The following is a 27,060-nucleotide window of genomic DNA, read 5'->3' on the forward strand; positions in this document are numbered from 1 at the left end:
TGTCCTCTTCATCCTGACTGCTCAATCTGCAATACAGGCAACTACTTCAGGAGAACCTGATAACCCACTCCCGTGTGCAATTTCTGTATATACCAAATGAATCCCACCATTAGTATCGTGAAGACCTGAACCTAGTGTGTGGAGAGCTACATCTCAATTACAAGTACATTTGATTTTAAGCGAAATTTTGACTAATGTTGAGCAAGGGAATGGATTTAAGTCACTGAAAGAGACAAGGTAATGGACAAATCTTATAAATCCAAAGGGAAGAAACAAAAAGCCAGCTTCCAGCCCCGCACTGTTCGCTTGAGTGGGCACGAGCCCCGTGCCTTCCCCAGAGACTACTCCAGCCTGGAGTCACAAACAGAAATAATCTCTTCAGAGGGGCAGGCACGATGAGAGGCTTCTCACAAATCCCAGCTGATAGTAGTCAGTGTCCTACTGATGGTAAATCCTACATTTTGGGGAATTTAAATTAATTGTAATTCTTTGAAAAGTTGGAGAATGTGCTTAGAATTGATAATAATGCAGTCAATGGAATGAGATAAATGCGTTACAATTGGACTCCTTTCTCTCCAAGATATATGTCTAAGGTAAGACTGCTGGAATACCCTCATGCACAAGGGCTTTAACCTATGGCTCGCTGATACACAGGTATTCTCACAGGTCTCTGCCTGGGTCGCTGTATAGTTCCTCACAGCTAGATCTTACAATATCTCAAGCTAAAGAACTGAGCATTGGATACTTAAGACGTTATTTTTAAAAATTTACATGGACTAGAGGCTCTTTCAGTTTTTTTTCTTAATTTTGCCTTTGAATCAAAATGTTGTCATTTTGTCAGTTACCAGACGGACCACTGCTCCATTTCAATTCTCTTGTTTAACTAACTAATTTAATACCAAACACGGATTTCTGAGTTTGAGTTATGTTTTGTTACCTGTTTTAGATGCCTAGCAAGGCAATGAAAGGTATCTATCTTCTAACGCAATAAGGGAAAAAAGGACCAGTGAGAACGTTATTTCCTACTTCAGACCTTTCCAATAACAGAGCAGCTGCAACCGTACTCGGGTGTTTCTTCTTCCTTTGCTCTTGTCATCAATATTGCTAGGAAGTCCCACCACCGTGGCCATGTTGACCGTCTTGGCTTGCCTAAAAACAAGAGTTGAGCTGAAGGAGGGAGGGCAGGCACCGGCAAGCCGCTGTTCTCACGACCGGCCACACGGGGCCTCCCTTTGCCAAAAATAGGACGCGAAGTACCTTGTCCCTCCGGAGATGCTGAAGAAAAAAGGCTGATGCCTTTTTCTTCACGACGAACACCTATCGATCCACCTATGTTTGCTCCCAAGCCCCTGTACCTTCTTGTACAGGAAGGAAAGCAAGCAAAAAGGCCGGGTTATGAAAAAGCTCACAGCATCCTGGTAAACCTCGTTCCACGTGCATTGACACAAAGTTTTACACAACTGAAATGAAAGTTAGTCTCCGTAAAGGTACTGTTTAATGTGTAAATGTCATCAATACAAAAGCAGTGCAAGGCACAAAGCCACACAACTGAAAATCTGAAAATCTTGCCACGTTGCTGGTGCAAGCAGAGCGCTGGCACCGTGTGACGGATCACTTTTCGTACCATACTGACATCCTTGCCCTGTTTCTCTTCATGGCCTCTCTGGGGCCATTTTTAGCATCCTGTACATGTTTACTAAAATATATATACATCCCTTTACAAGTTTTTTATTTTATGCACATATTTGTACATAATGGAAAGAAAATAACATTTACAGATATTACTAATAGATAAGCAGGACCAAAATCAACTTAAGAAGCTGATGTATAAATTTGGTCAAAGATCTGGAAATCAGTATTCTGGTTGTTTTCTTCCTTACTTCACCACTCACTCCATGATACTGTCAGGAAACATCTAGGCCACATGTGTCATACAAGTTATTGCTGCCAGTAGAAAATGACAATTTCTTTCTTATCGGATCATTTTTTTGTGCCTATTGAAAACAAAGTTTGATTAGATTACGAGGAGGGGGGGAATCTTTTGCTTTTTTCCTATGCAGCCAGGACCATTATAGCTGAAAATTAACTGGATTCTGTGTATACATCATTAACAGATGCAGTGGTTCAGTTCCAAGTGCAGAATTGGCCTAATTGACAGTGGTGCAGGAGTTAATATTGGTTGGGAAAGTAAGACGGGTTCTATTCTGGACCTTCTGTCATCAATAGTTATTGGCTAAATTCCAGTTGCAGACACTGCATTACTGGCGATGACATGAGTCAAAAAACCCCACAGCATTGAATTTAGATACACAGGTGAGATTTAATATTGACACAAGAACTGTCTTTAATATGAATGATAAATTAGATATGCAACTCTTTAGAAACAGTAAGAGCAAAGTTACATCTTGACAGTCACAGTTGAGACTATCTGTGCCCTAATTTAACTACGTATAAAACCATGGAGGGATGCCAACCTAAGTAATTCTAGATAGCTGATGCATATTCTCAAGAAATATAATTACTGAGTTACCATTTTACATCCAACAAAATCCACCTATTAATAGAACTTATATAGTCACTTTCAAAGTTACTTAACGTATCATACTAGGTTTTCTTCAGGGATTTCCCCACAAAATTCTGCCAAAGTTTTCCCTAAATACCATAGTCCAACCTGTTCCATGCAGAAGGAGTTCCATATGTCAATACTTCAGAAATACTGCTTAATAATTATTTTTTCTGTATAAAATTATTCTTAGTAGTTTATAATAAATCTATTTCAAAATAGTAGTGATTGCATACATTTCTAGTTATTGAGATACAACAAAAAATATTCATTGTTCTAACACTACAAAAACTTCAACAGTTTTGTTGATTGGAATAAATTTTCCTGAAATATCAGGCTTTTTAATCAAGCACAGAAATACATTTAATGTATTAACATAAGGTTCAAAAAGGGCACTCTCTTAGCTATAAACCTTAAAATCTAGGTATTATCATTACAGCTTTATCTAGTATATCACTCCTCAAGCTTTTATACAAATGGCATCCTCAAACTATAAAATCCAACATATCAGCCAAATTCAAAAGATCTAAACCATGTTTTTATGTACTTGCCTGTGTTTGTTGTCTCTATGCATGTGTGTAATATGCTTGCTAAGGAACTTCATCATTACTGAGCTATTAGGAACAACTCTGTATCATCACTTCACATGCTCTTCTTCCCTCACATTAACTTAGATGTGTAATTCACACCAGTAAAATTTCTATTAAAAAGTTCTCCTGCTCTCTGTACCTCTGTGCACAACGTCCAGGTGTTGATTTTTTTTTTTTATACTGGTTTTAATCTAACGGTCATGACATTTTGTTGAGCAAAGACTGCCACCACCATGTTACATGCTTGCACAGCACTGTCCAGCACCTTGAGTTTTGGCTGCTCATTAAAAAAAATAAAATAAAAATATCACATATTACCACAGCACAAACAATGAATGTGAAAAAATATTATCTTCCAGCTATTACCTGTGGCCAAAAACAGAGTATGCAATTTTGAGCTAGTAAAATAGATTATTTAGATGCTGAAACAAAGTCCACCAAAGTTAGTGGGGTGATTGGTACTGACTTCAATGGGTTGTCTGTCAGGTCTTAGGCCTGTTCAAATTCTACTGTAATCACACTGTAAAATAGAAAGATCCAGGACCTGGCATGACAATCGAGCACAGAAAGCCTTAAGGAAATCTAAGGGGTTAAATACAATTTTGTAAAATGTCCTTTGAAGTCTCATGCAGTATTTTCTTTGACTGGAAAGTAATTTTAAAAGATCTTTCCTGAAAAATTAGAGCAATCAGATTCTTTCCATCCCTGAAACAAGCCCTAAGTTTAACCATTTTCCAAAATTTCTAAAAATCTTAGTTAGACTTTTTCTTGAAAAATGTTGTGAAAACTTTTATAAGTTAATTTGTAAATGAGTTTAAACTAAATATTTGATCTTTTTCAGCCAACTGCTCACAAAAATAGTTTTAAAATACTTTAAAGGGTTATCGTCTACTTGCAAACAAGTGAAGTAAATTGATAAGTAAAAAAAGAGCTGCCACTGAGGAAGAGCTATTACTTTTAAGACCATTAATCATTAAGACAACAGAAAACCATAGTTCTCATTTAAATAAGGAAATTCTTATTTCTTCAGCCTTAATTCTTGCTGTTTGCTCATAACCTTTGTGCAAGCCTGGTCTAAAAAACAAACGGTAACAGGCAAAATATTTGTTAGCCTCCTTGAAATCTCACTTCTGCAATAGTCAGACATCTGTGTTAGATGGAAGTATGAAAAAGCTTAGGTCTCCCTCTGCTCCACAGCACAGCCCCACGGATGAAGGCTGCTCTGCCCTGCGCCATCCGTGGCTCCACACCACCCCCCGGAAAATCATCTGGGCCGGCTGGGTAACCTGGCTCATGATTGCTCGTGGAGGGGCACGGGCCATAAGTATGGCTAGAATATTTTCTCTTACTGAATAACACTTTGCCTGCCACCCCCGCCCTCCATCTAAAGCACATAAATTATGCACCAGTATTGCAGTGTCTTTTCAAATTATAGTATGGCAGAAACAAAAAGGAAATTGCGGTGGTCAATTATGATATATCAAGTTACTGTATTTACTGAATTTTGAAAGCTGGACAAATGTTCATTAATTCGACTTCTCACTACATCCATATTAGCCAAATGGAATTTTTATTCCTGCTGTTTCCCAGCGGAGGATCCTCTGTGTGCACGACTTCCAGTACCAGCTCTCATTTCTGTGCTTGACAAAGGGCATCTCAGAGCTCCCACTACATAACTTCCACTCTCTCCAGCCAGACATCAGGATACTATTTTGTTAGGCCTTCAGAAAGATTTAAATGTCTTCTCCTGTTTTTCTTTAATGAAACTGCTACTTCATATTTGATTGATAATTGTTCTTTGAGTTTTTCAGCCCCTTGGCAAGTGTTGATGAAAAAGCGCAAAAGAACTGGACTGTTAGTTGATACCAATTAGTAAACTCCAAACTTGAATCCTGATCCAAACTGATTCCACTTTAATTTAAATTACTCTTTTAATCTGCAGATAAGTCTTATTTCTGAAACATAGTTTAAGTCTTTAAGAGTTTAGTAATCAATATTTGTGGTTTAGGTGTACTAAACAGCAAGAAATGGTCAGCTCTCCTGCTTTGTAGACAAAGGTATTTTGTGACAGCCAGGTATTTCCAGTGAAGTTAACTCTCAACACGAGTAACAGTAATTTACGAAACTGGGATTCTTTGACTTGATTATTACGAACTATCTATGCCACTTGAAACCTTAAATTTTCAATGCTTGAAATAAAAGAACAACAGAATGTAAAACAGCTGGACAAACTCATTATCAAATAGCACACAAACACAATATTCACCTAACTCCTCTTGTAAGCAAGACCCTCGTTTGTGAAAGTATAAATAGGACAAGATACGGTTTTGGACAGCAATAGATCTGGGCACTGAGTTGCTGTCTATGTTCTTTTGGCACCAACTGAAACACGCTGGCATGGGTTTTTCTCAACTGCATAACGTCACTCACAAATGGAGAACAAATACCAGAGCTACTGCTCTGAAAACACACCTCCCTCATCACGCTTAGCTCAATGAGACTTTCTTAAGAAAAATAGATGTAGTATATTAGTGCCAGCTGAAGGCAGTAACACTTGCTATTTAGTGTTTACTGAGTTATCTGACAAAAAAGAAAAAAAAAAGTCTATACAGAGAAAGGGATGAATTTAAATCCTATGTGTGTAACTGATACAAATGAAAGTATGAAGTTGTCTCCGTGCCCTGTGCAAGTGCAGGGGAGAAGCGAGTGCAGCAGGCGATGGTATGTGTCTGAAATAACAAACCCTTTCCACTAACACCCTAGCTAATGCACCGGGTGGGGAGGCAAAGCCAGGGGAGAGAAGCTGCAGAAGCTGAAGCGAGCTTTTCAGATTTCACAGAGGGGGTGGAAGAACACTCAATGCCTCAGTTCGATTCCTGTAGTACCCTATCGAGTCCAGTGGCCGGCACACAAAGGCAGAATTTGACTTGTGCGTTACAGTCCTCACAGCAAAATACAAACATTAAAAAGACAGAGAAGCTATATTAACAGAAGAGTCAATACGAACAGAGCTTAGGGACAAGAAAGTGAGAACATCCATTTGGCCCAAAGGGAATAATCTATCTTTTCAAGATGAAGAAATTAATAGGGCTTTTTTCTTGATCTTGAATAATTAAATTTTCCCCTCTAACATGCTAGATAGGCCACTGCCACAGACCTTCAGGGCCATCTTACTTTATTTCAATATATTGCACAAAGTGAGAAATAACTGGAAAAAACTTTTTAATCTCAGCCTCTCTTTGACTTCACTTTATAAGACATTTTAATTCTTTTGAATTTTGAACAGTTTTGACATTGTGTACGACCTAAGACAGTTGAACAGAGATCTTTTTCAGTACACCTTTCCTCCTCTACAAAAGCTTCACGCTTTAGTGGTTCTAAGTCACTGGAAAACATAATCAAGTTAACATGAAAAGGGAATCTAACAAGAACATGGTTCATATCTTGGAGCAGTGTTTTAATACTGTGATTAAATTTGTATTCCCCCTAAACTGTGTTTTGTTTGAACTCCCTGGCTTGTGATCCCGTTTCCTCCTGTTTTCTTTATGTCAGCTTCTTCGCTGCCGGCAGAAGGTCCCTCCAAACTGCAGCTGCATCTGTAAACGTTTCATCAAAGGCCCTGAATGTCTGGTAACCAGCAGAACCGGTGGGTGCTACAAATGTGATCTGGGTCTGTCTCGGGGAAGAACAGCATGACCATATTTACTGCCGATGCTATTCTGGGGGCTGTATGACATGCTTCTCCCCTCTGGCTGAGCAATGCTTGCCTGTTCGTCTTTCAACACTCACTCCAAGCATGACAGGATGAAATAAAACAAAATTTACTGGTAGCAAGCTTACTTGCATATTGAAGACTTCCATTTTAACAACTTCATCATACACACGCACACATGCTTATTTCAATAATCGTGTTAAACATTTTGTAGTCTAGGTAGATTAGAAACTTAGGTTACATTTTAAAAAAATAATCAAACCATAAGAAGATAAAGTGTTACCATATAAAGTAATTCGAATTAGTATAGAGGCACAAGCCTATTTGTCCCCATAAATTAAATCTTAACTCGGGTTGGTGGCAACACAGTAGCTCCAGCTCTGCACAACACCTCCAAACGCGGACAGCAGCCGTGTCTCCGAAAACTGTGAAAACAGAGGACAAAAAATACCACATTTCTGGAAGCAATCATGCACATAGGATCACCTCTTCCAAATTCAGGCAAGTAGCTTTTAGGTATACAAACTGAAACTCACTCAGTAGCCAGCAGAATGAGCCAGGCACTTCCAGTGAGTGATGAAACCTAACCTAGCGCAAGATCTGTACTACACTTCGTAATAGAGAGGAGGAAAAAAAACCAACAAAAGTTCAGATTAAAATGAAACGCACACTTTTCACACTTCAAATGTTATCATTTTGCCAATATTAATATATTTAAGCAAAAAAAAATTCTAGAAACATGCCACTGACATGGCACAGAAAAGATCACAATTGTTTTCTTCCCTTAAGCTTATACAAATAAATCTTAAGCACTAAAACTGGAGAATCACAAAGTTGCCTACTGCCCAATTCATTCACCTGCTGGATACTGAAATTTTGGGTAATTTTGGAAATTTTGATCCTGATATCATGAATTTTCAAAAATGGCTGACATTTTTTACATATTCAGTTGGGCTAAATTTTCCAAATGCTGAGTAACCAGCTGTTAAAAATCAAATCTCATTAAAAGTTTCTTTACTTAGACAAAACTGCAGTCTCAAACTTGCACAAAACCAAAACCATATCCCTTTATACATGAAAACAAAACTGCAGCCCCCTACTTCTAACTTTAGCATGCTGTATGACAGAACCACAGTCCTCCAGCTCTATTACATTTTTTGGTTTTGTGGCAGAACTTCATATAAACAAAAATACAACAATTTTAAACATGGGTGAATTAACAAAAATTTTGCAGTGTTGTCATATGAAACAAGTGAATTTCAAAATTAATTTTTAGTTCTCAAATCAGCTGAAATAAACTTTGTACCTAACATATCCAAATATCATGCAGGTTAATGACATTGCCAAATTTTAAAATTAATAAACTAAAACCTGAATTAAGGTGATCTCTGCCATGGACTTTATAGCACAGCTGATTTTAGGCATACCTACAAGTGAAAGAGTTAATGATAAATACGTGCTTAACTGAATACAGTTGATTATAAGTCAATTCCATTTATTATGCATTCAGACATAATAGAATATCATATAATTGTTTTTCAAACACACTGTCCTATTAGGAAGATATATATTCAATGATTAGAGCAGACATCGTCAGAGAAGGGATATTTTTGTATTCTGTATGAAACTTAGATTAAACTTCACTGTTATATGCTGAATACACAGTATAGTTGGGTTACACAAACTCAAATAATGGCTACTTTTTCATAAAGGACCTATTGCAACAAGATCATAAACTTTTACATAAAAGGACTTTGTTTACTATGACAACTGCAGTTACTAAAGGGTGATGCTTGGATAAAAAACATTAGGAAACCAGTTTTAGACTCCGCATCTAGCATGAGCTGTTTTCTGCTAAAGAAAAAAAAAATGTTAATTTAAACAAAATTAAGGCTCAAACCTCTCCCAATCATACAGTTTGTCTTTAGGGGGGAAAAAAAAAAAAGCAAATGCTAATTTGTCCAGTGTACATCTTGCACTTGCCAGAAGCACAAATATACAGAATGTATTCACGTGCAGAGCTGCAAACAGGAATTCATGTGACTTCACCAAAAGAAGAGCATAAAAACTGTATTGCACCTGCAGAACACAGAGCAAGCCATCCAAAATTGTACTTGTTGGTTATGTCTTCCAAAGAGCAGAATCTAATCCTTAAGCTGAAATTTCAGTGGACAAATAGAAAACTATTTTGTAGCAATGCAATATTACTTTAAGTGTATTTGCTAAGAAAGCCAGTTTTGAGGATGCAAAAGGGGCTAATAATGTAATCCACATGGTGAACAGGTTTCTTCATCATACAAAAACATCATGACACTATGTTACCAGCATTTAAAAAAATAGAAATAGAACGAAACCAAGAATAAATTAAATAAATCTCATAGCAGCTGGGAGTTTTAATTCATTGGTTAGGCTGATTATGATACACTAACCCTTGCTGTATTTCTTCATGTAAAATTAAACATCAAAATATATTTAGGGTTTTAACTTGCATGTTAGCTGTGGTGAACATTGTTTTCCCCCAGGACAAATATTCCTGGATAAGCACAATATCAACAGGGTGCATTTATCAACTCAGGCATAACAAGCATCTGTTTGTCTTTTACTGTTTTATCAAAAATCAGTTAGAGTAAGCCGTATTATCCTCACCAAAGTTTAAGCAGATTGAGGGAGTGGCTTTCTATTAAAGGTCTTTGCAGCCCACTTAGCCCCGTGGTAGTGTCCTCTAGAGCTCAATTCCTTTACTGAGGACTTTGTTAATAGAAACAAATCTCAAAAGAGACTACACTGTGCATAAAATTATCCATATCATATTCATCATCAAAGAGCAAAAAGCTCAGCTTTTGCTTCTCTGGTAGCATTTGCCTTCTTTTCTCTGTCATCACCTTAAAAAAACCCCAAACCTGAACAAAACCCACCAAGGCTGTACCTATAACTCATAGTTAGAATGACAATGATCTTCAATCTGTTTCACTTTGGATTCACTCAGAAGAAAATAACAGATTTTTACAAAAAGTTAATGAACTATCTGAGGTACAAGAAGCACCAACACCAGTTCGTTGGTGAAATGCAACAGCTGTTTTGTTCTGCTCCAGCACGGCATAGCCAGAGTGTGTGCTAATAGTCGTGGCCATCAGCATGTCTTTTAAAATTAGAGATAACATTTCTAACTGCTATTTTAACATTAACTTATTCGCTTTTAAAGAAAAAAAAAAGGCATTTCAATTTTTATAAGAAGAAAAAACAAATTCACAAGACAGACCCTGAGTTAAGACAGAATTAGGGGTGAATACAGACAGACGCACAGCCTCATCCCTGTGTCTGATAAAATCTGCCAGGTAAAATCAAGGCAGATCATAAAGAACTGCAAGGTCCAGGGAGCGGCTGGAGAACTGCAGGCAGCCCCTACGAAAGCTGGGATGGGTGCCTTCTCGAGGTGCCCTCACCATTGCAGAGGTGGCCCGGTGTGACCCACAGAGCTCTGGTCTCCCCCGTCAGAGTCGTGCTGCAGCAGACGGAAACCGCAGAGCTGGGACTGTCTGTCTGATGAAGAAATTCTCTTTACCAAAAACCTCTGGGAAAGTCTGTGATCACTGGCAATGAAATTGCTAACTAATGAAGGAGGATTTTCAATGAATAGGGGGCCTAAAGCATGGCAAAAGGCCTAGATCTCTGGGAAGATGTAAGCGGCTCTCAATAGAGGTATTCAGAAGAATGGCAGCATGGTGAGCAGTGAGTAAGGCTGCTGAACTTTTTTTCCCCTGCAGTATTAAAGCAACTTGTATGAAAACTATTTAACTCATTAGCTAATTTACATGAAAATTATCAGAGGAATTAAGATCTCGAAGGTATGACATTCCTACAATTTAAAACAAAGCAAAGCCACAAAATGCACATCCAGGCAGGAGAGAGAGATGCTTTGCACATCGCTAAGAAAACATGGAAAAATCCCAATACTTATCTGATAACAAGAGCTAATATAAATGCTTCAAACAACAGGAAGAACTTCAAACAGGCCATGGAAAATCTGTAGGACACAACATCAAAGTACTCAAGCATTTTGGGTGCTGCTGTTAGTTCTTCAAAGCACAGAACAGGGTGAAGATGGGGGACTTCAACAACCGAGGAACCCTCTGGGAAGGTGCTACAGGGCAATTACAGTACCATGCTACAGGGAAAACTTTTTTTTACCCAGCAGATGAGTGACTACATCAAATCTGGAATATATTTTCCTTTTAACCAACGGGAGTAAAGTGACTGAGAATGAAAGACTGCAGGCAACTTGGGTGAAAGATTATGGGAAAATATGATTTGTAATTCCTAGGAAAAATGAAACGGAATTAAAAACAAAAGAGGTGAACTGTAGAACTGCCAATGCTTTCCATTGCATTAGAGCAATTGTTTGTATAGATGCTCTGCAAACAGAGCAAACGATTCAGCTTAAAGAGCAAAATAAAAATAAGTCTTTTTGCTGGATTATTTTTAAGCTGGATTGGTTCCCTGATCCAAATCACAGCTCACTGAAGAAACAGTTGTGCTGGCAGCATGGAGGGCTGGGGGCATGAGAATATCTCAAGCCAGTGTCAGCCAAGACTGTCTTGTAAAAACCACAAACTTAGATTTGCTCTCTCCTATGCTTTATTTTAGTATAAACTCCAAAAAGAGCAATATGTTTTCCTAAAGAAATAATGTGAAGGGCATAAACACAAACTACCCCGATGTGAAGGGAAAATAAGATGACTATCACGAGACAAACTTGACTAAATTGAGAGCTCTTCAATGATCTTGAAACACTAGAAGGAAGTATATGCAAGTAGAAAGTAGGTCAAATTACTAAAGGAAGAGTATTAGGGAAGAGTGCAAGTATGTAGGGGCAAAATCAGAAAGGCCAAATTACAGAATGAGACCTGGCCTGGAAGGAACAGAAAAGGAAACGAGACAGCCCCATAGCAGGAGGAGGAGGGCGACAGGGAGGGCAGTGCCTCTGCTCAGCAGTGGGAAAGCTTTCAGATGCCCCATGGAGATAAAACAAACACTTTTTTTTTTGTTCCAGCCTTTACTAAACGAGATATTATGTATTTTGACTTCAGCAAAGCTGCTGACATTCGTTAAAGGTGATCTAAGCAAAGCTGTGGTAAAAGAGTACACATCGTTTACAGTTACTAAGTAATGGTTGTTAATTATTAAGTCCCGAGCCTGAAGGATGTATCAAATGCTAAATCTGTACCAAATCCTCTAACATTCAATACATTAATTAATAACTTTGATCTTAGAAGAGTTCAGTTATTGCATGTGCAAATGTGCAAACTGTTAGAAACCAGGGAGGAACTGTAATATGGCATTAAAATTCAAAATGAACTTAACCCAGGGAAGTAATCTTAAGGGGAAAAAAAGGTGCTCAGGTGAATACCTGCTGAGTGAAACTCAGCTTCACTAATACAAAGTGGGAAGCAACTGGTTAAATAATATTCTGTGGGAAAGGATTAGGGCAACAGCAAATCACGCACTGAAGACAAGTTGTTACACATCATCCTGGCACCAGTGTAAAAGAATACTGTCATTTGGGAGTCACACGGAATTATGCTACTATAATACGGCACAATATTAGCCAAATAATGTGTTTTGTTTTCAAAACCGGACTTTAACAAATACCTAGCATAATTGGAGAAAGTCCAGATAGGAGCAACAGTGACAGTCAGAGATCGAGGAGGAAATAATGAAAGATACAGCCTGCTAAGGCTAAAGAAAGGGGCTGAAGCAAGCCATGACGAGCCATCTTCAAACACTTCTGAATTTGCTGCAGAGAGGAACGCAATAAACGGTTTCTATCTTCCCTGAGGAACCAAGACCTGAACTGCAGCAGCTGCAGGATTCAGATCAACATTTAGGAAAAACTTGCCAGGCATAAACCTGATTTTGTAGATCTTTTCCACCTCTATAATGTGGGTGGGTGGTAATTTAGGGTAATCACTATGATGTTACACTTTTCTTAAAATCAAGCATTATAAAATTGAACACATTTGGAGATATAGTGATGCACTCATTTTTGTTCTACAGGCATATAAAAAAACCCCCTCAACAAACCCACAACAAAAACACTACATGTTGAAAAGACCCAGAAACAGTATTTCATATTTTTTCCATAATTTCATAGGTACTTATAACACTATTGCATACCATCATTATAAGATAACCAAATATCGTTATACATTAAAAAAATTATATCATTCCAATACACTGTATCTTACTTGTATGGAGAGTTTCGTCACTGTTAAAATCACTTTAGAAACGCTGAAGATCAACATAAAAGCTCCATTTCTTTAAAAAAAAAATAAACTGCATTTCTATTTAAAAATCTAACTCAGTTGTTTAGAACAACACTGAAAATAAAAGTCCGGGTACAGAACATACTCATCTTGTTTTCAAGTTAGAAAAGGATCTGTATTTTTGTTTTTATAAGCTTTATCAGCGCTTTTGCAAAGAAAATAACAACTGTATTCACTGAGTAAGCATAATATCTCTGGAATTAAATATACTATCTTACTGGCCAGGTCCCAACTTCAAGTGCAAGGTGGAACTGACACTGATGCAGCTAGGAGAATAGTTTCATAACACAGTGTTTCTCAAATATTATAGCAAATTTTTTGGAAAAAAAAATCAAAATCCTGTAGAATTACAGTTCCAGCATTCACAGTAACTCGTGAATTTACAGTATAATAAGAAAAAGTGGTATGTTCCTGTCCTAGAAGTCAGGCAACATAATTTGTGTTAATGTTATACAGAACTATGTTTATAAATGTTAATTTAGACTCTAGACGTAAAAATTGGTGTAAGTGTTGTGACTGTTCATATGGAACCAGGAAAACCCTAGTTGTCTTTGAAATTTCTACACTGTGGCTTTCGTACTACCTTTACTCTTCTATTTCTGCCTCCCACACAGCAGTCTTGTGTGTGAATTCATCCAATACAATGTGTGCAGCTCATGGAGCTCATCGGTTAAGCATCCTGCCTCTGTTCTGCAAAGCACTTGAGAACATTCTTCGGAGCTTTTCTTTATTTGAGCACAGATATCTTGCAGATGTTTAATTTAAAGCTCATGTGTAGTCCCACTGAAGTAAATGGGATTACTAAAGTACTTAAAGTAATTCCCTGCTGAATCAGGCTTTTAAGAGTAAGAATAAATGTGCCTAATTTTTATTCATGCATCAGATATCTATAGACTAATAGTTTAAACTCAGCAGTTTTGTATCTAGTTATTATTAAATCTCTAGAGTTTAATATCTTCACCTGCTGCATCTACCATCCCTGCACCAAGGACTTTTTAAAATATAACCCTGCAGGATAGTTTTTGCATACATCAGACACTCATGTTTTGGATACATACAATATCATCAGACCTAGTGCTGTGATGACTTACACAGCAACACAACTACTCAAGGCAAACTTTCTCTATTTTGCCAATATAGAACAAAAATTGTATTAATTATTTGTAAATTATAAATAAACTGCATCTGGACCTTGTATTTTCTGAATGCTACATGTATCAAAGACTTCAGAAAATAACTGTTGTAAGGCAGATAAGAAAATAGCGGAAGCAATTACATTTATTTTGGACACAACAGGTAAACTCATTCATCTACCTGTAACTGCTTGCTTCCTGCATACAATGGAGTTTTAGAACTATTTTCAATTTGATACTGGGTGGAAGTGTCCAAGGAAACAAAATCTGTGGATCTAAGGTATTTAACACATACGTGCTACATATTGCATGTGATCATTACCTACCCCCCTGGCCAGAAGCAAACACTAAGTGGCATGAACTGAAGTTGAGACTCCTCAATGTAAAATCTGTCAGGGCAGGAGGGGAAATCTACAACCTCATCCACAGTAAGAAACTCATGATTTCTTACATCATCAAGACCTGGCTGAGTGATGCTAAGAGTTCTCTGCAAAGCACTTCTATCCTCACATCTATCAAAATTTATCTACTGCTGAAAATATAATAAGAGAAGGCTGGCAGTGATGAATTCATCTTGTCATCAAGCGTCAACTTCATTTAAATTGATCACTTCATTTAAATGAATAGACCTGGAAATATAAACCACATGCAAAATTACCATGCATTTTAACATTATTTGCAGGTCACTAAAAGAAGACCCACCGGCACGTTTGTGATAACAGAAGAAAATTTATATGATTCCTTCCTAAAATTTCCATTGTTTACCTCTGGCCCATCCAATCTTGTTGGTTCATCTGATCAAATATTAAACCTATAAAATTTAAATCAAAGGGGTAAAAAAAAAAAGGACTCACAGGCAGATACTTATTTCATTAATGCAATGGTACAACATCTTCTAGCATACAGATGTAAAAACTTAAGGCAGCCTCAATTAGTTATAGTTTTGGGATATGATAACAGACATCAGACCAACAGCTTTAGGGATAAACAATTTATCTCTAAGTAACAGTACAGTAACATATATAGATCAGTAGTGCAATTACCCAGGACATTACAACGGCAAATCCAGTTATTCAGTAGTACCATTATTCAGGTGGAAACGACAGCAAAACCAGTAATTCACCAATACTGAGCCAAACATAATACTCAGGCAGGTGAGGACTTGCACAGCCACGGTTATCAGCCAGGCCAGCAGGAAGCTGGGCACAGCTGCTTCTTCAGAGGAGCGGCTCAGACCTGCAGAGGGTCTGTGGGAGTCTCACACTTCCTCAGCTGACCCACTCCTTCTATTGCTGAGTTGTGGAACCACTGTCTGGACTTGCTAACCAGTCATCCTAGCCCACCTCTGCTCCTACGGTCCTGTCCCTGGTGTGCACGGGGCGCAGCTCTGTCGCATAAGACAATACTGGCCTTACACCTCTGTCGTGCGCACAGGACCCAGAAACGCCACGTAAGGCAATACTAGCCCCACAGCAGATAAAACCAATGTTCAGCAGCTCCAGTTACGTGTGCTATGTAAAAATCTGCTCGTAGAATAACACACAATTATAAACGAGGGACCTCAATTACTAGTTTAACTGTATACCAGTATGAGCTATAGGCATGCTGATTTCTGACAGGTAGTTCCCCGCACCCACATAAAACATTTCACTCTTCTGAAATTTTATGCTAAAACATGACAGGGCTTTATCTTGTGTCAGGAAAAAAAAATAGAAAAGAGTTTAATATAGAGTGAGAATAGTTAACTCCTCAAAGCATACATAGCATCATCACTACTGTTTCCAATATTTTTCTTGACTAAGAAATGCACTATATGGAGGGCATAAAACCTGATGAGCTCAAGAAATACTCAGAGGATACTGAACTGCATCTTCTTCATCAACCCCACCTACTGCAACCTTTTCAGACTTCTCCTCCAGTCTTAGTAGTGGCTTTCTACAAAAGCTCACATTGCAATGAAGGTCTCGGTTCCTAACTTCAGCACAATATATAGCCTTGTCCAAACACGCATGAAAGACTGCATAATGTCTATGCTACAGAAACAACATTCTTGTCTGGTTTTCCACACTCCAGAACTATGGAACAAAATTCCCAGGGCACAAAGGGGCAGAGAAAGCTTCCCCCATCTTCTCATGGACAAGCCACATGTCTTTGATCTTGTCTTTTTCTCTTTGCATGTGTGTCTCCAGAGGTGTGCACAGTCTTTTACCTACGCGTTTTCAAGCAGAACAAGAAATCCCAAAGTCCCTTGTTGGAACAGAAAGAAGACTTCACAGCACACACTTCCTCTGATGGGAGAGGAGACAACAGGGCATGTATTAGTTATAGTGCTCAACTCACTCCTGGAAAGAGCAGAGAAACTTCGGCACTGAGCTGTGTGAGCATGGCATAAAAATGTACACAGACTGGGATCCTGTGAAGCACAAAGCTTGAAAACTCACCCAAGTTACATGGGTATGTTTAATATGTGCAATATTTTAATTTCATTTAGGTTTAAGTCAAAACAGCTTATAACTGGGCTGAATTTGGCATACATTTCTAAAGCTTAACTGCTTCAACTTCTGACGGCTTGTGTTGAAATATTTCATTTGCAATTAAGTTTCTGCTTTTACTCATTAACATAACCATTGCTATTTCCCCACTTTTCCAAACCATCTGTGTCCAGATAGTACCATGCCCCATGATTCATAACACACTTTTAACAAAATCCCCATTGAAGAGGAACATTTTCTTTCAGATTTTCTTCCAGTCCTGGTCTATAACTGCAGAAGAACAAAAAGCCACGGCTTCAGTGACAATAGCTTTCAATCCCTTCTCCACTATTTTCTCTGCTATTTCTATGCTTCCATGTTTTTCCTGTCATTTGCCCTTATATTTTTATCTGATTATCAAGTATCTGGCAAAGGAGTACTTGGCAGGATTTAGAGCTATTCAGTCACCCAACGGCCATGGGGCTGAAGGCATAATGAGAGCTCCCTAAGTTCCCAGCAGCGCTGTCCTTGAAAGGCCTTGATAGCACTCACGTCCCTTGCGCCCCGTGTTTGTCAACCTGGTTTGCCCCTTCGGGAAGGTGGGCTCTGTTTGGGGTTTGGAAAAAGGGACGAAGCGCAACTCGGCTGTGCTCTGCAGCAACAACTTCGGCTTAAAACTAGTTTTAAAGCTCAGAGAAAGTAAAACTAAAAAAAAAAAAAAAATAAAAATCACAGGTACCACGTGAAAACGCTCTCCTTTTGCCTACTTGTTGCAGGCGCTGGCAGGTGCGCAGAGGCAGCAGCCACCCGTCCGGGAACCCGCGGGATGGGCAGCGCTGACGCAGGGCAAGGCAGCGGAGCCGCAGCACGGAGCCGCCAGCCCCGCCGGGCCGGGCCGGACCGGACCGTGCCCCACCGCCTCCCGGCACCGCACGCCGCGTGGGCCCCGGCGCGGCTTGCGCGCACCCCGGCCTTTCCCCGCCCTGAGACACGCGCGTCCCCGAGCACGGGGGGGGGGGGGGGCACCTCTCCCCGGGAGGGAGGGCACACGGAGACCTCCCCCTCGGGGGCACCTGCCTGCTCCCAGTCCCTCCCGGGCACCAAGCCCACCCAGGCGCGGCAGCGGCGGTAGCGGGCGCGTCCCCAGGCCAGCCCGCGCGGCGCACACCTGCTCCGCAGCGGCGGCCCGGCCGGGGGCGGTCCCGGGCGGGGGGCGGAGGGGCGGGCAGGGAGGAGCGGGGGGCGGGCGCCGCTTGCCGCTGCGGGGCTGCGGCTGGGCTGGGCGCGGGCGAGCGGCCGGCGGAGCGCTCGCAGTCGCGGGAAGCGCCGGGGCGGTCGGTCGGCGGGCGGGAAGGGAAGGCAGGGCAGACAGGGAAGGGAAGGCGGGCGGGAGGCAGGCGGCGGCGGCGCCGCGCTCGCCCCGCTGCCCTGGATGACGGGCGGCCGGTTCGACTTCGACGATGGCGGCACCTACTGCGGCGGCTGGGAAGACGGGAAAGCCCACGGGCACGGCATCTGCACCGGGCCCAAGGGGCAGGGCGAGTACGCCGGCTCGTGGTCCCACGGCTTCGAGGTGGCGGGCGGCTACACCTGGCCCAGCGGCAACACCTACCTGGGCTACTGGGCGCAGGGCAAGCGCCACGGGCTGGGCGTGGAGACGAAGGGCAGGTGGATGTACCGCGGAGAGTGGTCCCACGGCTTCAAGGGGCGCTACGGGGTGCGGCAGAGCCTCAGCACGCCGGCCCGCTACGAGGGCACCTGGAGCAACGGGCTGCAGGACGGATACGGCGTCGAGACCTACGGGGACGGAGGTGGGCGCCGGCGGGGGGCGCCCCGCGCGCGGCGGCGGAGGAGGGGGGGCGCGCCTGCGTGGGCGCGCGCGCCGCGGGCAGGGCCCCTCCCCCCACCCCCCGTGGCCAACCGCCGCCCTCACACCGGCCCGGGCGCCGTTTGCCCGGCACCCCTCGGCGCGGCCGGGTCTCTCCTTCTCCCCTGCCCGGGTCCGGGCGCCGTTCCCGGCGGGGAGAGTGCGTTCCTCAGCGTACGGCCTCGCCGCCCCGGAGGCCCCGCTGGCGGGCCGGGAGCACCACAGGTGCTCGGCGCCCGCCCCGCCCTGCTCCGTGAGGAGCCGCCCGGCCCCGGCCGAGCGGGAACGGCCGCGGTGGGACGCGGGCTGGGCTCTGGAGAGGGCTGCGTTGCCGCACTCGTCGCTTACTCTCGGCCAGCTGGTATAAATCGGCATTACGACTGGCTGCGGGCAGACAGACAGCTTTCCTTTTCTCTGCTGAGGCGGCTGCCGGGCTCCCCGCCCGCGATAACGATAACCGGGGCCGGCAGCGCCTGTCTCGGACAGAGAGCAGGCAAGCGAGCTCGCCGCCTCGCACCCTTTGCACTGTTTTCGTGGTGAAACGGCAAGAACTTAATAAGCGAGCCCCTGTGCCTTGTCAGTTTGCTAGCAGGGGCAGCTTTATACACTCGGCTTGTCAACAGGGCGCTGAAGGTAACGAAGTGGGTATGCAACTTGCAAAAAATCAATGAAACTTGGGTCCACCCTCATGTCATAACTCATATTTTATTAAAACATGGTGTAGTTTATAACACACTGCTGTAAGTACAAGGTGTGTTGTGAAATTACGCAGGCCTTGCCTCTCGCCCTTCAGCATAAAAAAGAAAACGTTTCTAGGGCTGAGCTCCTAGTAAGTGTGCGGAGAGGACTGGGCACTCTGCCTTTAACTTCAGAGCAGTCAAGAAGTCAAGGTACAATAAGGTCACTCAAGACTGGAGCTTATTTGAATGGTCAGTTACAGTTATTGTACCTCTGTCGTTTCATGCACTGGACTAAAAATACACCTGATAAGTTTTAATTCATCCTTTGCTGCTGTAACGGCATTGGCATTAGTGGAAGTGCCACCTGCAACTTCTGTGGAGTTGCTCTTCAACTTGGTTTGTTCCATTGTAATAGGAAAACCTTGTCTCAGTTTTAGGACTAGAGAGTTGGGGGGGTTTTTTACAGAAATGCTGCTCGCTATAGCTTTGAGCAATGTGCTTCAGTAACATGCAAGAAATAGAATTTGCCAAAATCAGATATAATGTTCACATGATGCAACTAAAGGACTAAGCCATGTATCAGATCTCTTGATTGATGCTGTTGCTGGTTTCTTCAAGGAATTTTGTTAAGAGATGTGTGGTCAAACTTTCAGGATCATGTCAGAGAATAGGTATTTTTTTTATGAAGCAGAAGCAGAGATGTTTACAGTTGGAAGTCTTTTTTTTCCTTTCCGAAAGACAAAATGTAGTGAGTTGGGTAAGATTAATTTCCTTCAGAAAACAAAATGTACTGTGGTTTTTGTACCTTAAACTCTTTTAATCCCCTTGTTTATACATATTTGTAGCTGTCTGAAAATTGTTTCCTGGTGTGGAAAGTTCTGATGCTCAAAGTCAGTGGAGATACGTGTTTGGTGATTTTTCTTTTTTTTTTTTTTAAAGCGTGAAAGAGATCCAAATTTTAGTTTTTCATTTCACCACGTGATAGACTCTTCAATTTTTATTATATTTGTTTTGGCTAGTAAATCAGAAGCTAAAGAATAGCTGGATTTGCAGTGGTCATCTTTTTTTTTTTTTTTTTTCCTTGCCAGAAAAGCAAATTGCCATTACAGTAAATCTTTTAGGAGTGATTTTTCTCAAACTAAAGTTCCTTATATCTTTTCCTTTAGGCTTCCTGTGGAAACTTTAAAATAGTATAATGTTGATAATTGGAGGTAAATTTACTAAATTTTTAGACTTGGACCCCACAGGGAATCCTTTGTTCAAAACAACATAGGAAGTGTGCATTTTACGCAGTGAAATTTTTAGTCCTATTAACTGAAATCTGTTACCACGGCCTCAGTCTTTTATGTGTTGCAGTTCATATGAACAGAGGGTGTGAAGTCCCATTGATTTTAATGAAAGTACTCATGAATGAAGCAAAGCAGTACGTCATAGATGTTTGCAGATGTGTTTTTGTTTTCATGCTCTGGGAACAGTAGCCGTATTTGTACACCAGAAGAATGTCTGAAATGTTTTTACAAGGAAACCAAATTTACATATGTGTTTTTAACATACTGTGAAATATTTGCAGGAAAGCTCTTCCTTTATTATGACCTGAGAATACTAGCACAGGGAAATACCTGTTTAGACTATGCCAATTGCCAATTTGTTTTCAAACTCACTAAAATCCAGACCTCTCTGGTGCTATTTTTTTTCTTCTTTTTTTTCTTTCCTCAGTATGTGGTTTTAAAATGTATTGGTGGTATTAGGAGATGTAGTTGAGGGAGGGAAAAGGAACATAAGCATTGACAGCGTTCCTCAGTGTTTCTGCACGTACCACTTTGCACGACATGAGTAATGTATGTCATGCTGTGTTTAGATGCTTAAAATTGTCACTCAGTCAAATCTCTGAGGAAAACACTGTGAATTATAAACCATGATCCTCCATTCATTGCATGTGCTTATGCTGTGCCTTCAAGTGGCCCATCAGGTTGTTTCCTACAACAATCTGGACTTCTGTCCCTCCTTTAAACTCCCTAGGTTTTGTTGAATCTGTGTGAATGCTGCTACTGGAGCTTTTTTTTATAGGGTGACTAAGGCCTAATTTGAAACTTCAGTATGTGTAAATTAGTTAGCAGTTTATGGTCCTGCCAACAATAGTAATAACAGGCATCTTGCTGTAAGGTTGTGTGTTGTCGTTCCACAGAGGTCAGTGGCAAATGTATCCTAAGCAAAGGTCATTGATAGTATTTAAGTTAGTTGATTTCTAAGTAATCTTTCTAGATGTATGCTTATCTAACGTTTGAGTCTGCAATGCAAAAATCTTGATGTGGCAAGGAATTTGTTAAACCACAGAAGATGTAAGTAAAGGATAAGAGCAAGTGGAGTAGTTAAATAGGTCCTTGGCCTCTCATTTTTTTCACACAGTGTAGTTTTAAATTTTAGCTGCAAGTAGGCAATGACATTTACAGCTGTAAGATACACCAAGGGTTTTTTGGGAGGGATGGTGCAATGTAACTCTAAGGAGACAGGTCGTGAAATTATACCTTACAGCAACTTGCCAACTAAAATAAAAGGAAAAAATACACTTTCTAACAGTTTCAGGCTCAAAATATGAACACCTTTTCAAGGGAACCAATTAAACACCAGAAGGATTGTCAGTAGAAGTTGTGGCTGAATGTTTCTTCAGTTACAAAGGATACCAAGCCTAGCTTTTGCAAAATTAATGCTGAAAAACATTATTGTTTTATGGTCAAATACAGTTTTAAACTAGCTTGGTAATTACAGTGTTAATTAAAATTTTAACAGTTGACCATTACAGGAACTGCTTTGAACGGTCAACTACAGAATAAGGTGAAGCAGGATAAGGTGTGCTTGTTGATAAATCATTCATATTTATATCTATATAGAGAGATAGGTAAATATTGCATACGTTTGTATCTTCATATATGGGAAAAGCTTTTTTGTCATGTCTTATGTCGTATGCTTTAGTATTTAATTATATTGCAATATTAACATACCTTATCTTGCTCATTTAAAGTTTTCTAAAATTTCTTTTGTTGAAGATGATGATACAGATAGTCTGATACAGTCAGTCAAATTACTGTACAAGTCTCTTGTATCTGCATTTTGGACACTGCCCTCCATATGCCATTAAAATATTTTTCCTTTAAAATGTAAGTTGAAAATCAAGGAAAATGAGTCAACTCTCTAGCACTAGTATCAGAAGCCTTTGCCTTAATGGATTTGTAACGATAGAAGAGACAATTGTTACCTACAAGATTGCACAAAATTCCAACTAAATATCTTTGGTACTTTCTAAGGACCAATTCAGTACGAATATTCCATTTCCTCATGGACTATTTTCTCTTTAGAAGAAGCTGGCATTGATTTTATTTCCCCAGTAGAAAGAAAAATCAGGCAAGTAAATAGCAGCACATCAATTGTCCTTATTTTAATGCCCTTATGGACAACAGTGACCACTTCCACTTCTTCCTACAGAGTAGTGAAAAATATAAGTCCTAAATGAATTAAGTATTTTTGAGCTTTCTATGTTTATTGATTAAAACAAAATATTAGTAAGAAAAAAGGCTGAGCTTTTGTATTTTTATAAAATTCCATACTGAAATAAGTTGATTCTGCTTTGAGTCTGTTACTCCAATAACAACGTGGAGAGCCATAATTACGAGTTGCTGCTCTAATGTAATATTGTGATATAATCAAAATTAGAATTAGATTTATTATTTTTAAATGAAATTAACTGCTGCAGAATGTTAGGCAGATTGTTGTATGGAGCAGTACGTATACGTAGCCAGATTCTTAGCTCCAGCATATCATTACGATACTAGGGGGATCCCAGATATAATTATGGACAAAATGTAGTCATTTATGCTCATAAAATATTAATATATTTCTGGGAAATGTCTGTTTAATAGAGATAAAAATTACAATGTGGCTGTATTTTTTAAATATTTACAGAATACGTCATACCAGTGCTTTGTGCTAATGTTTCTATTTGTTCTTCTCCATATGCTGAGTTTTTTAAAATAATCATGTTTCTAGATTCAGCACCCTTACAACCAGTGCAGCGCTAGGTATCCAGGATACAGAGAATGAGAAAGAAACTAAGAAAGTTGTTTGTTTGTGTCAGCAGCCATCTGTTAAAACAAAAACCTTCCACTTGGTAGAATTTTCTACCAACACAAAATAGTTATGTTATGGAACCTATCTAGTGTTATATAATAAAGAAAGCACACTTGGCAATTTTAATTGCATGTTGACATTGAAATATAACTTAGCAGAAGAGGTAATACAGTAAAGCAGTAATTGATAGATAATTGACATGTACATGACCAAAATAGTATGCTTATACAAAGGAGATTGAATCTCAAAGCAATTGAAGCTTTGAGCTACACCTAAAACTGCAGGTATTTCACAAATATTTTCATAAAAAGTTAGTCAATCACCGAATTTGACATTTGATATTTAGTTCTCTGAAGAATAGTTTTTAATAGGTGCTCCAATTAAAGTACATCAAAATCAAAGAAAGATATTTTAAAGATTGCTTATTCATCCCTCTGTAAGAATATTCAGACTCAAAATAGCTTTTTTAAAAAACAAGAAGCAGCTCTAGGTGGGCGAGAGACTTCATTTTGAGGAGCTTAAAGCAGTTTAATGGGAATTAGACTGAAATGATCTTAGAAAGCAAATTATCTTGTATTTGCCGGTTGTGGGGTTCATGGCACCTTCTGTTGGAACATCTGGAACAAATGGCTTTCAGAGACCAGACACTGGAGTATGTATCTCGTCAAAACAAAAATGCCTTTCGAGAATACAAGAAAAAAATTGTCTGCAATAGTAATCTGATAGTGCCAGGTTTTGGCTCAGATGCAGCTTTACATGGATATCCATGACTTCTCATATCTTGCTCTTTCCTTATATTGCTGTTTAAAAAAAAAAAAATTAAAAAATAGTTATGATTGCAATGATGAAATGTGTTTATGATAGTGGTGTGTGCAATATTCTGTTTATTACCGTCTTGTCTGTCTTATGTACTGCAGAACAAATGAAAGTCAAAAAAATGCTAAAGGATTCATGTTTCTGATTGTTCTGTCATCATGTAATGCTGAATGCAGTGCCATGTTTGCAATACTGGGGATACCAAAAAGTATTGATATCAGGAGTTCATAAAGAGTAAGATATATGAAGGTTTTGTTCTTCCCTTCAAGTACATGCAAAAATTTTGAAATATTTAATTTTACGATAGACATTTATAACAGTGGATCCAAAGGCCCATCTGAAGGCAAGACAATTTAGTGGATTGTCAAATATGTCCTGACAAGGAGAGGTCTGTAGTCACCTTAAATTCAGGATAACAGAACATTTACTACTCCTACTTGCTCTTTCTGTGAGCCGCTGGAGGCAAGAGCCATGAGTGTCCCTTCCCTCTGTCCCTGTCTCTCTCCCCAGCTGACTGTATATAATGTGGCTCTGCTTCTGCTGATCACCTCCCCATCTGACCACTTCAAAAAAAAAAATGTTGAGGGAGTCCTGCTTTAGAAATTCTTCTTGATCTCCCCCCCCCCCCCCCGGACAGATCCATTAAAAAAAATGCTTATGATTATAGCTACTGTGTCTTAGTTGCCAAAATAAATTACTTCAGCTGGGAAAGTGAAGATTTCTTAAACGGAAAAATAATTTATGAGTAACAAAAGTAGTTTATCTACTGTCTTGTGTGCTGTGATTTTTCTGCATTTCTTTGTACCAAAAACTGGAGCTGACAACATAGTATTACCTGTAGCATACTGGATGGAGATTGCTAGGTCTTCTATAGCTTCCTGAATTTAATTTCTCCTTATTGCTTTAAAAGGTACATACCAGGGGCAATGGACAGGAGGGATGCGACATGGATACGGTGTACGTCAGAGTGTACCCTATGGCATGGCAACTGTGATCCGTTCACCCCTCCGAACGTCTCTAGCTTCACTTCGAAGTGAGCAGAGCAACGGCACTGTTCTGCATGATGTCACTTCAGACAGTCCGGCTGGAACAAGAGGAGGTTTTGTGCTCAATTTTCACAGTGATCCAGAAGCCATGGGCATTAAGAAAAAAGGAGGCTTGTTCAGAAGAGGATCCCTTCTTGGTAGTATAAAACTTAGAAAATCTGAATCTAGGTCATCGATATCTAGCAAACGGAGCTCTGTCAGGAGTGATGCTGCTATGAGCAGAATTAGTTCTAGTGATGCCAACTCTACAATTAGTTTTGGAGACGGTGACTGTGATTATTGCCCTATGGAAGACCATGTTGATGCCACCACTACAGAAACCTACATGGGAGAATGGAAGAATGACAAGCGCAGTGGTTTTGGTGTTAGTGAGCGTTCAAATGGTATGAAATATGAAGGAGAATGGCTAAATAACAGGAGGCATGGATATGGATGTACCATGTTTCCAGATGGTACCAAAGAAGAGGGAAAATATAAAAATAACGTTTTGGTCCGTGGAATAAGAAAGCAACTTATACCAATACGAAACACAAAAACTAGAGAAAAGGTGGATAGAGCAATAGAGGGTGCACAGCGAGCAGCTGCCATGGCAAGAACCAAAGTGGAAATTGCAACTTCAAGGTATGTTATCACAAAAGATATTTGTTCATCACTGAATTTTCAGAAACAAAAATATGTTACAATATGTGAGCTCTTATTGTTGACAAAAGACTCAAAAGTGGAAGGGTGTAAATGTTGTCTTTAGTGAGTACTTGCTCACCTTTCAGTTTCACATGTGTAACTCCATTGTCTTTAGTGGCATTACACATATGAAACTCAGAGCTTCAACTCATTTGAGTAAAAATGTTCATATATGTTCCATAATACATTGTGAAAGTAAATTTCCATTCTCATACGTTTTTGCTTTCACTCAAGAGCTCCTGCATTATGCCTTTAAACCTGTTTGGAAAATAAAGCTAATGAGGAACGCTGGAGAATGATTTGTGGGATGTGAGATGAAGATTGAATATCTTCCCATAAGCATGCTCCAGTTATACTTATTGTCTTGATGATTTTTTGGGTAGCATCTGAGACTCACTGAAGTTGCCCGTTTGACATTGAGCATCTTAAGATGCATCTGTTTATCTGAGAGACCGTGGTATGAACAGTGTAAGAATAATGGTCAAGACTCTTGTGCTTAGAGACTTGATTCAGTTGCCGGGGCAGTATCTGCCAAAAGAGCTCTGTATGAGGACTCTTTGTTTTGGAGTATGCTTCTCCTGCAGTCTGAATTTGTCTGGAACTTATGACCACCACTTCAAATAGTGGTGGTCATCTTCTCCCCACCCCCTTGCCAAGTGTTTGAAATGGGAGAAGTGTACAGGTATTAGTAGTGGGAGAAAATGTCATTTTCACTTTGAACTCCTAAACAACAACCAAGCAAAGTCATCTGAAATGGAACTGTTACAAATTAAATCAATACAGACAATTTTAATAGGTTTTGCTATTAAGTCTGAGAGCTCTTTAAAAAGCTATTTAATTTTTAATGCCTTCCAATAAGTTTCTGTGGCAGTTCCTCTATTGTTGGTTTTAGTTTGTTTCCTCAGGCAGGCTTTTCTTGAAATATGCTGTGGACCAAATAAAGAGCCCAGAAACGTGCGTGAAAGAAAATCTTCATGCAATTTTAGAAAGAGGATGTCACTTAGAGCTGAACAACTGGTTCCTGGTTTAGTGTGGTCAGTAGTGTGTGCTTAGTGA

The 27,060-nt window shown here is 40.1% G+C and overlaps 2 protein-coding genes across 7 annotated transcripts in view; one reads left to right on the top strand and one right to left on the bottom strand.

Annotated features, from left to right (window-relative positions):
- GDAP1 (ganglioside induced differentiation associated protein 1) overlaps positions 1 to 18,605 on the bottom strand; it is a 32,521-nt gene extending 13,916 nt beyond the window's left edge. Inside the window, exons 1-2 of one of the 2 annotated variants that reach the window (XM_054816851.1) lie at positions 18,405 to 18,605; positions 1,065 to 7,290 (exon numbers count right to left, since the gene is read on the bottom strand). The gene's annotated coding sequence lies outside the window, so the exon portion shown is untranslated. The remainder of the gene's footprint in view (positions 1 to 1,064; positions 7,291 to 18,404) is intronic. The other variant, XM_054816852.1, reaches the window with a different exon arrangement.
- Positions 18,078 to 27,060, top strand: part of JPH1 (junctophilin 1) — an 87,226-nt gene continuing 78,243 nt past the window's right edge. For all 5 annotated transcript variants that reach the window (XM_054816850.1, XM_054816847.1, XM_054816849.1 and 2 more), the window contains exons 1-2: positions 18,078 to 18,603; positions 25,188 to 25,944. In XM_054816850.1, the coding sequence (XP_054672825.1) occupies positions 18,225 to 18,603; positions 25,188 to 25,944 (1,136 nt within the window). In that variant the 5' untranslated portion in view covers positions 18,078 to 18,224. The remainder of the gene's footprint in view (positions 18,604 to 25,187; positions 25,945 to 27,060) is intronic.

Source organism: Grus americana, chromosome 2 (assembly GCF_028858705.1).
Source record: "Grus americana isolate bGruAme1 chromosome 2, bGruAme1.mat, whole genome shotgun sequence".
Lineage (NCBI taxonomy): Eukaryota > Metazoa > Chordata > Aves > Gruiformes > Gruidae > Grus > Grus americana.